The sequence below is a fragment of the Natator depressus genome, chromosome 2, assembly GCF_965152275.1.
Source record: "Natator depressus isolate rNatDep1 chromosome 2, rNatDep2.hap1, whole genome shotgun sequence".
NCBI lineage: Eukaryota > Metazoa > Chordata > Testudines > Cheloniidae > Natator > Natator depressus.
In genome coordinates this window covers 29,056,077-29,072,249 of record NC_134235.1, presented here as the reverse complement: position 1 = coordinate 29,072,249, position 16,173 = coordinate 29,056,077, and the positions used below count along the sequence as shown (strand labels likewise).

The 16,173-nt window shown below is 40.4% G+C and overlaps 1 protein-coding gene across 1 annotated transcript in view; it reads right to left on the bottom strand.

Annotated features, from left to right (window-relative positions):
- Window positions 1-16,173, bottom strand: part of CSMD3 (CUB and Sushi multiple domains 3) — a 1,169,988-nt gene that overhangs the window by 463,511 nt on the left and 690,304 nt on the right. The window contains exons 18-19 of the mRNA XM_074943928.1: window positions 14,911-15,098; window positions 9,656-9,844 (exon numbers count right to left, since the gene is read on the bottom strand). Of these exons, the coding sequence (XP_074800029.1) occupies window positions 9,656-9,844; window positions 14,911-15,098 (377 nt within the window). The remainder of the gene's footprint in view (window positions 1-9,655; window positions 9,845-14,910; window positions 15,099-16,173) is intronic.

Below are 16,173 nucleotides of genomic sequence, written 5' to 3'. Positions count from 1 at the left end.
GGAGGAGGCAGAGGCGGAGTGGAGGCAAGCTGGGGTGGGGTGGGGGGACGGGGAGCTGCCGGTGGGTACAGAGCACCCACCAATTTTTCCCCATGGGTGCTCCAGCCCCGGAGCACCCACAGAGTCGGCGCCTATGCTTGAGAACCTCTGTCAGAAGAAAAAGATGCTTCCTAATGGCTAGTCATTGTGACGGGATTATGGACAGAAAATTCAGGTGAATACATTCACCTCCATAGGTAAGTGTGTGGATTAGGTAAAAATGGGAATGGTCTGAGCGTGATCAGTGTAAAACTAGAGAAAGTAGATACTGGATAATCTAACTCTTCCTCTGAGACATAACAACCTTTTTGAATGGCTGTTCTTTATCTATCTATCTATGGCATTGTTTCCAGTTTTTGTCTAATTGTGTAAAAGATTGAATTGCATCCCCCATACTATATTTTGAGATGCGTGCTTCACACATTACTAAATATACATAGTAGAACAAATAAAAATAATGTGTAGGATTTTCTGGCTGTATTGATATAGAAGAGATACAGCCACTAACTGACAAAAAGGGATATTTGACCTGATGGAAGCCAGAATCCGGGCATAATTTGGTGTCAACTTCTTCATTTTATATTTTTCTGTATGCGTGTATTTTCACAATGGCCATCTAGAATATGATACCACATAGTTCTGGAGTCCACAAATTACTAGGTTGCCAATGATGAGGATTGATAATTATGGCCTGATAAAGACTGTGGGTTTAATACTGCACTCTTTGACAAGAGTTTTATGGTGGCGTGACTCATCTAATTCAGTGGAGTTGCACCAGCATACAACTGTTGCAGCACACTAGAGAATCAGGTCCTGTGTATGGGAGATTTGAAAATACTCTCCTCAGAATAAATTGCTGTCTTTATGAAAAATGTATGGAAATATATGCTATTAGGTACAAGATGATGCAATCAAAGTAAAAAAAAATGTGCTCTTCAGAAGTATCTTTATATGCCGTTAAAAGAAAAGGAGTACTTGTGGCACCTTAGAGACTAACCAATTTATTTGAGCATAAGCTTTCATGAGCTACAGCTCACTTCATTGGATGCATACTATACTAGACTAATTTGTTAGTCTCTAAGGTGCCACAAGTACTCCTTTTCTTTTTGCGAATACAGCCTAACACGGCTGCTACTCTGAAACCTGATATATGCCGTTGTGTGTGTGTGTGTTACATATATAATATTACCCACATACAAACCCTTATGTTATAGGAATATTATTAAGGTAGCAAAGTTAGGAAATGCCAGAATTAAGGTTGTCCATGCAAACTTAACTCCTCCCTTGTGTATATGCACTATGATGTGGCTTGTGAGATGAAGGCAGTTCGGAGACTTAGGATGTTAGCCAGCTAAGTTCACCAGCAGAGGAAGCCAGGGAAGTAGGTATTTTTCTTCAATTTACAGGTCCTCTACAAGGAAGAGCCCACAATGTGAGGAAAACAGTGAGTCACCAACACCACTGCCAGCAATTCCTCTGTCTGTATCTGTGGGAGGCCTGGTCAGACAGATATCCTGATCATGGAGGCTTTAACACAGACTTTGGTCTTGATTTGTTGGAAATGTGGCCTGCATGTCCCTGCCAAAGAAAGCTCAGCAGGAGGAACCACCTGGTGTGAGAGTTATCTGTTGATGGACTCCCACGTGAAATAGATAAGAGAACTCATCTGCATAACATCCAGGAACACAAGGACTTCACTGACAGGATACACACTGAGACATCCAGGATGCTAGTCAACTAGAGACTATTAAGCCATAAGAATGGGAAGGAGAACCAGCTGCTCTGCGTTGAAGAGACTGGCTGCTGGCCACCTTGGGCAGTAGACAGTGTTCCACCCCACACCCATGTCTCCCAGTACATGATATGATGTACTGGCAACAGGAGGAGAGGAGCAGAGCCAGTGGCTAAGGAGAAGGATCCATTTGCTCACAGAGCTGAGAGGTTCGAGGTCACCACACCCAGGAGAAGGAGAAGTAGGTTGGTGGTGGTTAGGGACTCCCTTCTGAAGAGGACAAAGCGACCCATCTGCCAACCTAAACTAACATCCCAGGAGGTGTGCTGCCTAACTGGAGGCTGCATCCAAGATGTTACAGAAAGACTGTCAAGGCTCATCTGTCCCTCTGACCAGGAGTGCCAAAACCTTGGTAGAAGTGGGGGGGCACAAAGCCCCACCCCCTCTGTGGCCCCACCCCCTGCTTCTCCTCTTCCCCTGAGGCCCCACCCCTATGGCCCCACCTCCTGGCCAGGCCAGAAGCCGAAGCTAGGCTGTGGTAAGAGCCGCCCAGGGAGCCTGGGTTGCTGAGGGGAACCTCAGACCCTCCACCTAGCCTGGGTGACATGCCCTGGGGGCAGACACAAGCCCGGGTCTGCTCTGGGGCACCCAGTCCTCCGCCCAGGGCAGGTGGAGGGTCCAGGGCTCCCCACAGTGGCCCGGGCTCCTTGGGAGACTCTTATCACAATCCGGCTCTGGCTTCCAGCCTGGTCAGGAGGCAGGGCCTTGGGGGAAAGAGGAGGAACAGGAGCGGGGACACTTACAGGGGCTGAGCCTCATGGCAATGGGAGGGGGTCTAAGGCCCACCTCAGCAACCCCACTGGGAAAAAGATGGTGCCATGGGCCTGGGCTGTGCTTCATGGCAGGGGAGCTGATCATCAGCTCCACCATCACAAAGTGCAGCCCCTGCCTGAGCTGCTCCATGCCTACTCAAGGCTTGCAGTTCGGGAGACAATGCAACCTCTGTCCCCCAAACTACACCCATGTTAAAAAGTGGGTGAGCATAGCCTGCAAACTTTTAAAAGTGGGGGGTGGGCATGGCTCCCCTGGCCTCTCCCCCAGTTCTGGCACCTCTGCCTCAGACCACTACTCCATGCTATTCATTTATATGGACACTCATGCTACCAACAGATATGAACCTCAGTAGATCAGCAGTGACAACAGGGTTCTGCAAGACAGGGTGAAGGGGTTGGGGGCACACGTGGTATTTTCAGATAGGGAGAGGCACATCCTAGAGAGGAGTGCATGGCTGTGCAAATGGTGTCAACAGGAGGACTCTGGATTCCTCAACTATGCGTTGCTGTTCCAGGAGGGAGGATTTCTGGGAAGAGATGGGGTCTACCTGACCAAGAAGGGGAAGAGCCTTTTTGACACCAAATTTTCATTCTAGTGAGGAGGTGTTTAACCGAAGTTCAGAGGATGTATGTATCAAATGCCAAAAAGTAGGTATAAAAAAGAGTAACACTGACATAGGACTTCTAGTTGGGGAGAGGAAAACATAAATTTCACAATAGGGTCAAAGGAGAAAAAAGAGGGAATACACTGGGGGAAATCTGCTGAACATCTATACACCGATACAAGGCAAATGGGGAATAAACAGGAAGAACTGAAAGTTGTAATATGCAAGCTAAATTATTAATAGATTTCAAGGCCTAACGGGACCATTGTGATCCTCTATTCTGACCTCCTGTATAACAGACAGAGAACTTCCACAAAATAATTCCTAGAGTATACCTTTTAGAAAAAAAACATTCCATTTTGAGTAATAAATGGTCAGTGATTACGACTCTACTATGATCCTTTGTAAATTGTTCCAATGGGTCTTGCTGTTAAAAATTTATTGCTTATTTCCAGTCTGAATTTGAATTTGTCTAAATTGAACTTCCAGTATTATACCTTTCTCCGCTAGATTGAAGAGCCCTTTACTAAATATTTGTACCTCGTGTTGTAACCAAGTGTCCCTTTAACCTTTTCTTTGTTAAACTAAACAGATTGAGCTCTTTGAATTTATCACTGTAAAGCATGTTTTCTAATCCTTTAATCATTCTCATGGCTCTTCTCTGAACCCTCTCCAATTTATCAACATCCTTCTTGAATTCTGGGCATTAGAACAAGACACAGTATTACAGCAGTGATTGCACCAGTGCCAAATATAAATGTAAAATAACCACTCTACTCCTACTCAAGATTCCCCAATTTATGCATCCCAGGACTGCACTAGCTTTTTTGGCCACAGTGTCACACTGGAAGCTGATTATCCACCATGATCACCAAATCTTTTTTCAGAATCACTGCTTCCCAGGATAGAGTACCTCATCTTATAAGTGAGGCCTACGTTCTTTTTTTACGAGATATATACGTTTACATTTAGCTGTATTAAAAACACACATATTGTTTGTTTGCACTGAGTTTACCAAGCGATCCAGGTCGCTCTGACTCAGTGAGCTGACGTCTTCATTATCACTCTCCCAATTTTTGTCTCATCTGCAAACTTTGTCAGTGATTTTTTCTCGCTTCGGCATCATTAACAGAAATGTTGACTAACGTAGGGCCAAGAACCAATATTTGCGGAAACCCCACTGGAAAGTCTTGATAATGATACCCAGTTTATAATTACATTTTGAGATGTATCATTTAGCCAATTTTTAATCCATTTAATGTGTGCCAATATTATTTTTTATATTATTTTAGTTTTTTAATCAAAAAGTCAGGCTGTACCAAGTCAACACCTTAGAGAAGTCTAAGTATATTATGTCAACAGTGTTACCTTCATCAGCCAAACTTGTAATCTTTATAATTTATTCTCTTCCAGCGAACAGGAAGGGCACCACCCAACAGATTTCTTCTACTTTGAAGAGGAGCCAATGCAGAGATATTTTGCTACCGACTCCTCTCCTCACCCTGAATATTTACACACACTCCATGGGAAGAGTTGCTACAGGAGTTTCTCTTCCCAGAAAGGTATGGTTTAAATCAAAGCATTGTTGATGCAAGCCCACAGGGCAAATGTTCACTTCCCTAAGGTCCAGTCTAGACCTGGTCCTATTTATAAATCACTCCAAAGTTAAAGATTCAGCAATTAAATTTGAATTAATGTAACCATGAATTGATTAAATTTACTAGAATAAATACACTCAATACTGCAATGTGCTCTAGAGAAAAAAAAATCTCATTTACTTGATGAATTGCATGCTAGTTCAGCATCTTGAAGAAGAAATGTATCACAATGTGTAAGGTTATTGCACAGCAGAGTATATTACTCACACAGAGCATGTTAACATTGTTTTAGATGGTTAGCATCTAGTGCCTAGCCGCTTAAGAAAACATTACCCCTGTATATGGGGGCTAGTCAGCATAAATTAGTTTTTCTGGTTTTGTGAGCTAAGGGAGATCTACAGCTCTTCACTCAAAGAGTACAACTGTGATTCAGAGACCCTATTATGAAGTGTATCCCACAACTACAGAATGCCAGCTTCAGAGAGGAGGCTTGTCACCCACCCTTTCATCAATGCAAATCCTTAAGATCAACATTTCATGGCACCTCCAAATGAATCTCAGCTTCAAATCTGAGTTGTTTGCTGAATTAAAAAAGTGAGGTGCCAACCTGATATATACCAAAACCTGCAATAGGGAAGATCATGAATAATGCAATAACTTTCTTCATAATAAACCAGGCATTAATGAGTCAATTAGCTTCTTTATTATTTTAATTAACCCTTAATCCTGAGTTTTCTACTTCCTATCCAATATCAGCAGATATTAACTGTATGGGCAATTTTGTATAATAAGAGTAGTGACTTCTGCTCTATACATGTGACGTAACAGTAAGCAACAGAACTTCTGCTGAACAGACCCTAATGCTAACCTAGCAGATTTCTTCTAATAATGCTTACTGTTATACAAGATGTTCTACACTCATAAAAAATATTTTTTACTAATGGGGTAAAGAAAGGAAACTAATGCTGAAAAATACCTCAAATGTAGTCAAGAAAGAGGGGATAAGAACTATGTTAGGCCCTCCCAATGCAATAACCAGGCTGAGACAATTGTTAATTGCTGAAAAACACACACAGTGAAAATGACATGTGAACACCATCTTCTCATCTGACAGGGAGCTCATTGCAGCTCTTGTTTCAAAAGAAGATCTTTTATACAAAATATCAGATGTAGTACTGGGCATCACTTTGAATTTGCCATTAAAACATGTTGTTTTTGTCTGACTTCACATCCATATACACAATCATCAACTCTGAGGTGGTATGGAAGGATGCTCAGGCTGCCAGAATGGGAATCAGGGTGTCAGGGTTCCCTCCCCACGCTGAACTCTAAGGTACAGACGTAGGGACCCGCATGAAAGACCCCCTAAGCTTATTTCTACCAGCTTAGGTTAAAAACTCCCCAAGGCACAAATTCTCTCTTGTACCTTGCATTAGGTAACACTGCCACTACCAAGTGATTTAGACAAACTCAGGGAAAGGACCACTTGGAGTTCCTACTCCCCACTAATATTCCCCCAAGCCTCTGGACCCCCTTTCCTGGGGAGGCTTGAGAATAAAGAAGATGAGCACAGACCAACCTTGGGTTTTTTTAGGACACACACAAAAAAACCCCAATCAGATTCTAAAGAAACAGAACTTTATGAGAAAGAAAAAAGGTAAAAGAAGCACCTCTGTAAAATTAGAATGGAAGATAATCTTACAGGTCAATCAGATTCAAAAACACAGAGGATTTCCCTCTGGACCAAACTTTAAAGTTACAAAAAGAAAAACCAGGAATACACCTTCCTCTCAGCACAGAGAAAATCACAAGCCAAAACAAAATTAAGCTAACACATTCCCTTGCTAGTACTTACTAATTTTAATGGAGTTGGATTGCTTGTTTCCTTGATCTGTGTCCGGCAAGCACACAGAACAGACAAACAAACTTCCCCACTCACCTCTCCAGCTTTGAAAGTATCTTGTCCCATTATTGGTCCTTTTGGTCAGGTGCCAGCCAGGTTACCTGAGCTTCTTAACCCTTTAAAGGTAAAAGGATTTTGTGCCTCTGGCCAGGAGGGATTTTATAGTACTGTATACAGGAAGGTTGTTACCCTTCCCTTTATATTTATGACACAAGGTTTAGTGATAGTGATAGACTAGTGATAGTCCAAGTACACAGCAATAAAGAATTCAATATGTTGAGATTTGGGAAAATGCAGTCTTTTGGAAATCATACACAAACAAAGTGACTCTAGATCTCAGCTATTTCTGAAGTTGTATCTTCACCTGAATTTTTACCTGCAGTTAAGTGATTACCCATTAAATGGATACCCAACCACATTTGTACCCTATAAGGTGGACAGAAAGCTGGCTACATCTTCGGGCTTAATGGGTAGTGATCAGCAGCTTGATGTCTAGTTGGCAGCCTGTATCAAGCAGAGTGCCCTGGGGCCGGTTTTTTTCAACATCTTCATTAATGATCTGGATAAGGGGTGGATTGCACCCTCAGCAAGTTCAAAGATGACACTAAGCTGGGGGGAGAGGTAGATAAGCTGAAGGGCAAGGATAGGGTCCAGAGTGACCTAGACAAATTGGAGGATTGGGCCAAAAGAAATTTGATGAGATTCAACAAGGACAAGTGCGGAGTCCTTCACTTAGGATGGAAGAATTTCATGCACTGCTACAGGCTGGGGACCGACTGGCTTACTGGCAGTTCCGCAGAAAAGGACTTGGGGATTACAGTGGCTGAGAAGCTGGATATGAGTCAGCAGTGCACCCTTGTTGCCAAGAAGGCTAACGGCATATTGGGCTGCATTAGTAGGAGCATTGCCAGCAGATCGAGGGAAGTAATTATCTCCTTCTATTTGGCACTGGTGAGGCCGCATCTGGAGTATTGGGTCCAATTTTGGGGCCCCCACGACAGAAAGGATGTGGACGAATTGGAGAGAGTCCAACGGAGGACAACAAAAATGATTAGGGCTCTGGGACACATGACTTATGAGAAGAGGCTGAGGGAACTGGGCTTATTTAGTCTGCAGAAGAGAAGAGTGAGGGGGGATTTAATAGCAGCCTTCAACTACCTGAAGGGGGGTTCAAAGAGGATGGAGCTAGGCTGTTCTCAGTAGTGGCAGATGACAGAACAAGGAGAAATGGTCTCAAGTTGCAATGAGGGAGGTCTAGGTTGCATATTAGGAGAAACTGTTTCACTAGGAGGGTGGTGGGTTGTCTAGGGAAGTGGTGGAATCTCCATCCTGAGAGGTTTTTAAGGCCTGGCTTGACAAAGCCCTGGCTGGGATGATTTAGTTTTGGTTGGTCCTGCTTTGAGCAGGGGGTTGGACTAGATGACCTCCTGAGGTTTCTTCCAACCCTAATCTTCTATGATTCTATCCTGGAATAAATGGGAGTTTGGGGGTTGGGGGTGGGGAGGCAGACTAGAGCTGGCTGAAATATTTGGATGAGTAATTTATTCATTGAAAAGTGCAGTTTTTGTCAATCTGAAACTAATTGTGAATTTGACAGAAATTGACCAAATAGTTTCAGCTGATGTTTTTTTTTCTTACACAGGAGGAGGAAGTGCTCACTGAGGATGTGGGAGAGCCAGGTTCAGTTCCCCCTCTCTACCTGATGTGGAACAGGGACTTATACATGAGTCTCCCACCTCCCAAGAGTGTATGGGGTACTCTGGAGCAAGGCTATCTCAATCTCTCCTGGTGAAGCTTGTTAAGGAAAAGTTAGTATATGTGACTCCAATTTGGTTAGGAGCCCATCATTGTCTAAAAGCAAGCACATCATGCATCAGGAGGAGTGTTCCTTAGATACTGCATTCCTGTGAAAACCCTCCCCCTTGTTTCCAGCCTGTCTCGACTCTCGGTTTCTGTTCTTTGTCTGTTCCTAACTCCCTGGCTCCTGGCCTTGTGATGTGGGCCTCCCATCCTGATAAGAATGGTTACTGATGCATTGCTTTAGGACCATGTTGTGTAGTTGAAGTAATAGTTTAGCACAGGGAATGTACCTAGCAGGGATAGGTGGTAGATAAGGAAAGGGTTTGTCTATTGGCTAAGGTTTCCGATGCAAGAGGGCAACATGCTTTGCTAAAAGGTATATAATCTTTGTATAACCTGCATTCGGGGTCCCCTTCTGACTAGCAGGGGGGCACCACGCTCGAGCATAATAAACTGAATATCTTTGGGAGCTCTGCAGCTGTGGACTTTGTTCGTGTGCCTCAGCCTAGGCTCGAACTGCGCGTGACCTATCAGGTATAATTTGCAACAAGCTGTTCCACTTTGTATCCACTGTTATATGGGGGACACCAGCACTGCCCCCTCCCCACAATTCCTGTCTTGTGAGTGTAGTCCTTTAAAAATTCCCAAGAATAAAATATTTCAGGTCAAATGAAATATTTCAAAGTGGACTTTTTTGATTTGCCAAAAATTTGGATTTTTTTTCATTCTGTTGAACCCAAACTGATTTTTTTCAGTTCACTGGCAGTTCTGATTTAAAAAGCAAGCAAGCAAACACACACACACACACACACACACACACACACACACACACACACACACACACACACACACAACAGCTATTCACCCAGCTCTAGTCCAGACAAGCTTTTACTAACATGTTAAATACCTTAAGTTAATTGGCAAATCAATTAATGAGGGAAAATACACTCTAAAGTAGAGATACCCTCTATTATCTACTGGTTCAATGAGCTGTATGTTGTGCTCTGCTTCTACAATTAAATATTTCTGTACAAAGAGGTACATTATTTCAAAATAAACAGTCTTAAACATCAGAGTTCCTAATGTCTCAGAAAAACCTGTACATGTCATAGATACACTTTTATACCTAGTTAATTCATTCTTACCATCACAAGTTGGAAGCGGGTGGCTCCACCAATGGTTTTTTTCACATAGCAGAGGCTCTTCATGGCTCAGCCTATACCCTGGATCACAACTGAATGATACAGTGGAACCAATAGAGAAGTCATGACCGTAACGACGTCCATGAACTGGTATGCCAGGATCCAAACAAGAATATGTATTAACTGTTACACCTGGAATGCAAAGGAAACATGACAAAAACCTAAGTAATGTTTTTTAAAATGAATTCAACTGTGCTGGAAAAAAAAATAGCAAATCACTATTGTAGCACAGATTCAGCTAAGTTATCTTGGCCTACATTTGTGCATGTAACTGAATAGCCTAACATCTTACATTCACTTGTTATGTGAGCTATGAGCTCCTGCAGAAACAGAGAAGAGGAGAAAGGGAGCCGAAGAGGAAAGAAACAAGCGGCAGCTTAATTTTAGATGTGTCACAAAATTCAAACTTTAAAGTTAGTTTCTCAGCAAAAAAGTCATATTGTGCATAATTCCAGTGGGAAAAAACAGGGAGGGAAAAACACAAAAGGAAAAACCAAATCTCAATATTTCAGTTAAGAAAACAAAACAGAAAGTTCATTAATAGACTGCATAAGAATGGGAATGACATTTCAGAGAAATATAGCTACAAACAGAAAGACGTCTGTTGCAGAAAGCAAACATCAATTTCAGATTGTATTTCCTATTCAGAATCTTATTTGGTTGGTTGATTGGCTGGTTGATTTGGTATTTTGTTTTAATCCAAAGAATATATTTTACTGCCAAAAGTGTTATAACTGAAATAAAACAATCCAAAAACCTTCACAACTGAATCTAGGAAACTCCTCCGAGATCTTTGAAGGAAAAACATGACAGATGGTTTGTTTTGCTTCTGAAATCAGTACCAGTAATGGAATAAGTATACTTAGAAGCAAAAAGTTAAAGCACCAAAAAAGGGAAGTGTGTAATCCAAGACAAAGAGAATGGTTGGGCAAGACCTTTCTACTCTATCCAAGCAAAGTAGAAGAAAAATAATTTCAGCAGTACAGAAAAACAAAGGCAGAGAAAGTCATCAGGTACCAACAGGATGGTGGAAAAGTTGGGTACTGTAAAGGAGCCATTGCTAATTAATATTACCCATAAGGAAAAGTCAGTTAGAAGCTGGCTGCTCTGAAGAATATAAGGTGAACCAGGAAGAATGAGATGAGAAGGAAAAAAAGCACGGTATGAGTATGGGACAGCTACTACCCAGGCAGATACCCTTAGCGGATGGTCAACAGAACAGAACAGTTACTACTGCAGCTCATTTCTTCTTTATAAAATATAGTGTTAAGATGTACATTCTGAATGTGTCAAGTTATAGCTTGAATACATATTTTATTACCAATAAAATTATCTTAGAAAATAAAAAAAATCTTATTAAAAAAGCACAGATTTGGTTCATTTCTAACAGAATAGACAAACTACTTTGGCAGTATAGTATATTTAATGGACTGACTTTGTCTTCTGACTTTTTTCTGTTGTGGCAAGTGTTGACTTTTGCCACTCAAAATATATTTATATGAAATTGATGGAGCTTTTTAATATTCTGCATCCAGGACAAAAGAAATAGGAGAATGTGTGCTGAAATGGTAGGAGCCTTGGAAGAATTTGAACGGATGCATACACAATTCTGAATTTTAGCTGTGATTAGGTGAGACACCATTTATTTGTGTGCATAGGGGAACAGAAAAAGTATCAGAAAGCTACTCTGCGTATTCAATTTATATGATTCAGCCCCTGATTCACAACAAAACTTAAACAAATGCTTGAATTTAAGCATGTGTTTAAGGTCTATTAAAGTTTTGGGCTTAAGTGCTGCCCTAACCAGGGATGGGCTTAAGTACATATGTAACTGCTTTCCTCAATCAAGGCCTCGGTATTTTGGTTATTGGGAATGGTGGGGAGAGGAGGGTTATGCCATTGCCCTGTCTGAGGCTCATCAGGTTCCTATCTACTCTATGATAAAACCTATATCAAGAGAAAAATTCATGACCATGAATCTGGCAGATAATTCCTCTCTTCCCTCCCCAAAGTACAATATTGCTTTGAGGGAATACCTGCAGTACTGTCCCCCTTATTTAGCCATGATTGAGTTATGTATCAATAGATTTTATATAGTTATGTAACACTATACAGGTCTCAACTCTTACTCAGCCTTACACTGTAGATGTAATTGAATGTCAAGTGAGCAATAATTTTCTTCCAAGAGAAATTATTCAGGTCATTAATGGAAAAATATTCCTTATATGGTAATAATCTGGTCAAAAAAATTTATACATTTTGACAGTAGTTCTGCGTGTAATTTCTTATTATACCATCCCTATTTTTTAAACAAATAATTCATGATACTGTAAAATATCATGATGTAGACATACACAAAACAAAAAGTACTGCACAATAGGGTAAACACATGTTTAGTGATAAGGTCATCTAAGTTACTTACCAATAACTTAACTTCTCTAATGGTATTATCTCCACAGATTCTCACTCTTGGATTTGTATGGCAAAGAGTGTGACTGCAAGAGTGAAGATCTGTGAAGGCAATTCTACAAAGGAGAAGAAGTGCTTTATAAAGGAAAATTAAAGGAGGGACTCCTGAGACTCTAGCAGAGATGAACCTTTGTGAAGGTAGTTAAATTGTGTGACCAATCAACATAAGAATGGCCATACTGGGTCAGTCCAAAGGTCCATCCAGCCCAGTATCCTGTCTACTGACAGTGACCAATGTCAGGTGCCCCAGAGGGAGTGAACCTAACAGGTAATGATCAAGTGATCTCTCTCCTGCCTTCCATCTCCACCCTCTGACAAACAGAGGCTAGGGACACCATTCCTTACCCATCCTGGCTAATAGCCATTAATGGACTTAACCTCCATGAATTTATCTAGTTCTCTTTTAAACCCTGTTATAATCCTAGCCTTCACAACCTCCTCAGGCAAGGAGTTCCACAGGTTGACTGTGCACTGAATGAAAAAGAACTTCCTTTTATTTCTTTTAAACCTGCTGCCCATTAATTTCATTTGGTGGCCCCAAGTTCTTATATTATGGGAACAAGTAAATAACTTTTCCTTATTCACTTTCTCCACACCACTTATGATTTTATATACCTCTATCATATCTCCCCTTAGTTTCCTTTTTTCCAAGCTAAAAAGTCCTAGCCTCTTTAATCTCTCCTCATAGGGGACCCGTTCCAAACCCCTAATCATTTTCGTTGCCCATCTCTAAACCTTTTCCAATGCCAGTATATCTTTTTTGAGATGAGGAGACCACATCTGTACGCAGTATTCAAGATGTGGGCATACCATGGATTTATATAAGTGCAATAAGATATTCTCCGTCTTATTCCCTATCCCAATTTCCTTTAACCACTTCCAATTTGTTCCATATGTTTCCAGACAAGAACTAATATTTATCTGCACTGTCGGGCAGAGATTCACAATTCACTTCCCAGCAAGCTGAAGCAGGGTACAGTGGAGATACGGTGTGCTCAAATGTTGAGCAGAGGCAGTGACTTGTGTCACTCAACAGTTATTCCTCCAGATGAATAAGGAAAGGCACTGATGGATTTTGATAAAGTATCATCCAGTCTTTCTGGATGAAAGGACATTGTCCTTTAAAAGACATCAAAGTGGGTTAAAGCTGTAAAAAATGGGGGAGATCCTCAATTATCCATCAGATACAAGAAAAACTCCAGGGAGGGGAAACACAAAACATTTTATAACTGCTAGCAGATTTTCTTAGATCAACTGCAGACAATGTGATAGCAGTCTACACATAGTGCCTACAGGAACTTGCAGCAGCCTGAACTTTGTGCAATAGAAGTTAGTACTTACACATTGTAGCTTAAAGCCAGTGTTGTTACTTTTCTGGGATAATGTAAAAGGGTCACAAACAATCTTAAACAATAAAATCATGTGGGAATAATTTTCTTGTAGCTGTTCCAATAACCATTAGTGTGGAAGAAAAAAAGTTGGAAGCAGAAGACCTACATGCCTGATATTAAATAGAAGCTGAGTACCTTGAAGAAGTCATTCAAGAACAGCTTATTCATGTGAAAATGTCACCTATGTAATGCTGCCAAGGTCAGTGAGATATGCACTAGTCTGCTATATAAAGTGGTGTTCACACAAAATAACAAAGTTGATGGCAAAACCATTTTTGCCAAGTGATTTAAAAAAGATTATATGAATGCCATCCTTCCTACCACCTTGGAACATATCCCATCACCTTCCTTGTGTACCTGGCGAGTTTCCCTAGACAGATACAAACCACTGTTTCCAAGAGAGAACACTGCTGCTGAGTAATTTAAATGAGGAAGTTTTACTATGGCATTTTTTATTTCAATTACAGTACACTACAATCTGAAATATGTAGGTCATGCTGAAAGTAACATCAGACTACGACTCAATGCCTAAGAAGAACTTAATTTACCATTAAGATTCACCATAGAGTTGAGTTATGTAGAAAGTAAAGGACAAGATCAAATATTAATATTTATGAATTCACTTTGTATGTACATTTTCAGTTTGAGAGAAGTTTTCTATAGTGTGATAATCATTAGAGCTGTATGGAGAAAAATAATGAATATTAATGTATTTGAAGAGAACTCTAACTAGATATTTGTGGGTCTAAAGTTAGACATCTATATTTAAGCACTAAATAAATAAATGGCCTAATTTTCAGAGGGTCTGAGCAACCCAAACTCCCGTTAGCTTTAGTGAGGGTGAAGGTACTCAGCCCCTCTGAAAATCAAGCCACTAATTCAGGTGCCAAAGCATAGGTATCAGTGCCCAATCAAGTTTGAACATTGTGACATATACTTCCATAATGTTATCATAGTTACTGATTTTATATAGTTTTGCACACACAAAAATGCATTGTACTAGCTGTAAAAAAGAAAAGAATAACAAGGCATAAAATTATCATCCATTGACTTCAATGTCAGTCTTCTAATCTAGTAAGTGGTGGGAGTATAAAAGCAACAGCAGCAGACCCTAAGGTAATATCTTGCATATTGCTCAGCAGTTAAACTGTTTTGACTGATAAAGGAAAGCTTTAGTGGGCTCTGGACAGAAACCCACCAAATTCTCTTCAGCTGAATGGATGCTAGCAATGGTTCAGGGTAGTACCGACGGGGACAAATATTTGTGTGTGTACGCAGTTACATCTGTGTTTAAATGGGTGGCGGGGGGATTAAAGCATACAGTTCAACATTACTTACTTTCATAGTGAATCTTGAATCCATTATTAGAACGACTGTTGTCTGTTGTAAAGAGAAGGTAAATGAAATTGCTGCTACTGAACAGAAACTGTGGGACCTGTGTACCATTGTAAGAACCCAGAAGTGGAGACAGGAGATTTGGTCCATCGTGAACTTCCAAAACATCGTAATTGAGTTCAGTCTGAAATCTAGGGTTGAGAAAACATACACACACACAGACATATACATAAAATAGTTGTATTAGAATTACATTGATGTAAACATAATATTTCAGATTTTAAATCTTATTCAAATTAAATGTAACGTACCTAAATGATGAGGATTAACAAACCTAATGCAAATTATTAGTATTATTTGAACAGTAGTATTCAAAGTGCCAGGAATATACTTTACAGAGGATTCATGCCTCTCAGGGAGGATGTGATGGGCTAAAATTGTGCCATCAACTCCAGCTAGTCAAAAATCTCTCCGAAATAGTCTGTGCCTCATTTTTGTTGCCATTAGAAGGTGAAAATTCAAACAAAATTATATGATATGTACAAGAGATTCTTTTTATGAGTGAAGCAGGAAGAACTGATTCATATAAGGTATCTCTATGGATTTATCTCTATGGATTTAATATCCTGAACATTATCCAAACAGATCATTTGAATCACTTCTCAACATAACATCCAATGTACAATACTATTAACAATACAACTCGGGTGTGTTTTCTAATAAGGAAAGAGCTTACACACAATTTAAGTGTCTTCAAAATATTGTGCAGAAAGGCCTAAAGTTTCAAACCTGGGTGCCTAAAATTGGAGTCCTACAATGAGTAGATGCCTAAATAAACATATCTGCTTTGAAAAGGTGCTGAGTCACTGCAGAACCCCTTGACTTTCATGGGACTAGTGGGTGCCCTGCACTTCTGAAACAAAGCCACATGTATTTAGGTGCCTTAAATATGGAATTAGGAACCCAATTTAAGCCATCCTTGTCTATACATTTTGGTCTAATTAACATCACAGGGAAAAAATCAATGCTATGGGTTTGTTGGAAAATATTATTTTATAATATTTACAACATTAATGCCCAATGTCATTAGAACAATTTGTATTCAATTTACTGAGAAAAGCAACACAAGAGATATGGCAATGCTTTCTTCTGTTGTGTAATGTCTTATTCTATAAGGCACAAACAACATGGAAGTGCTTTTTACTTTAACAGAATCCTAATCCGAATGTTTATTGTTACAGCCTGTAAGTAACGTCTAGAGAGCTA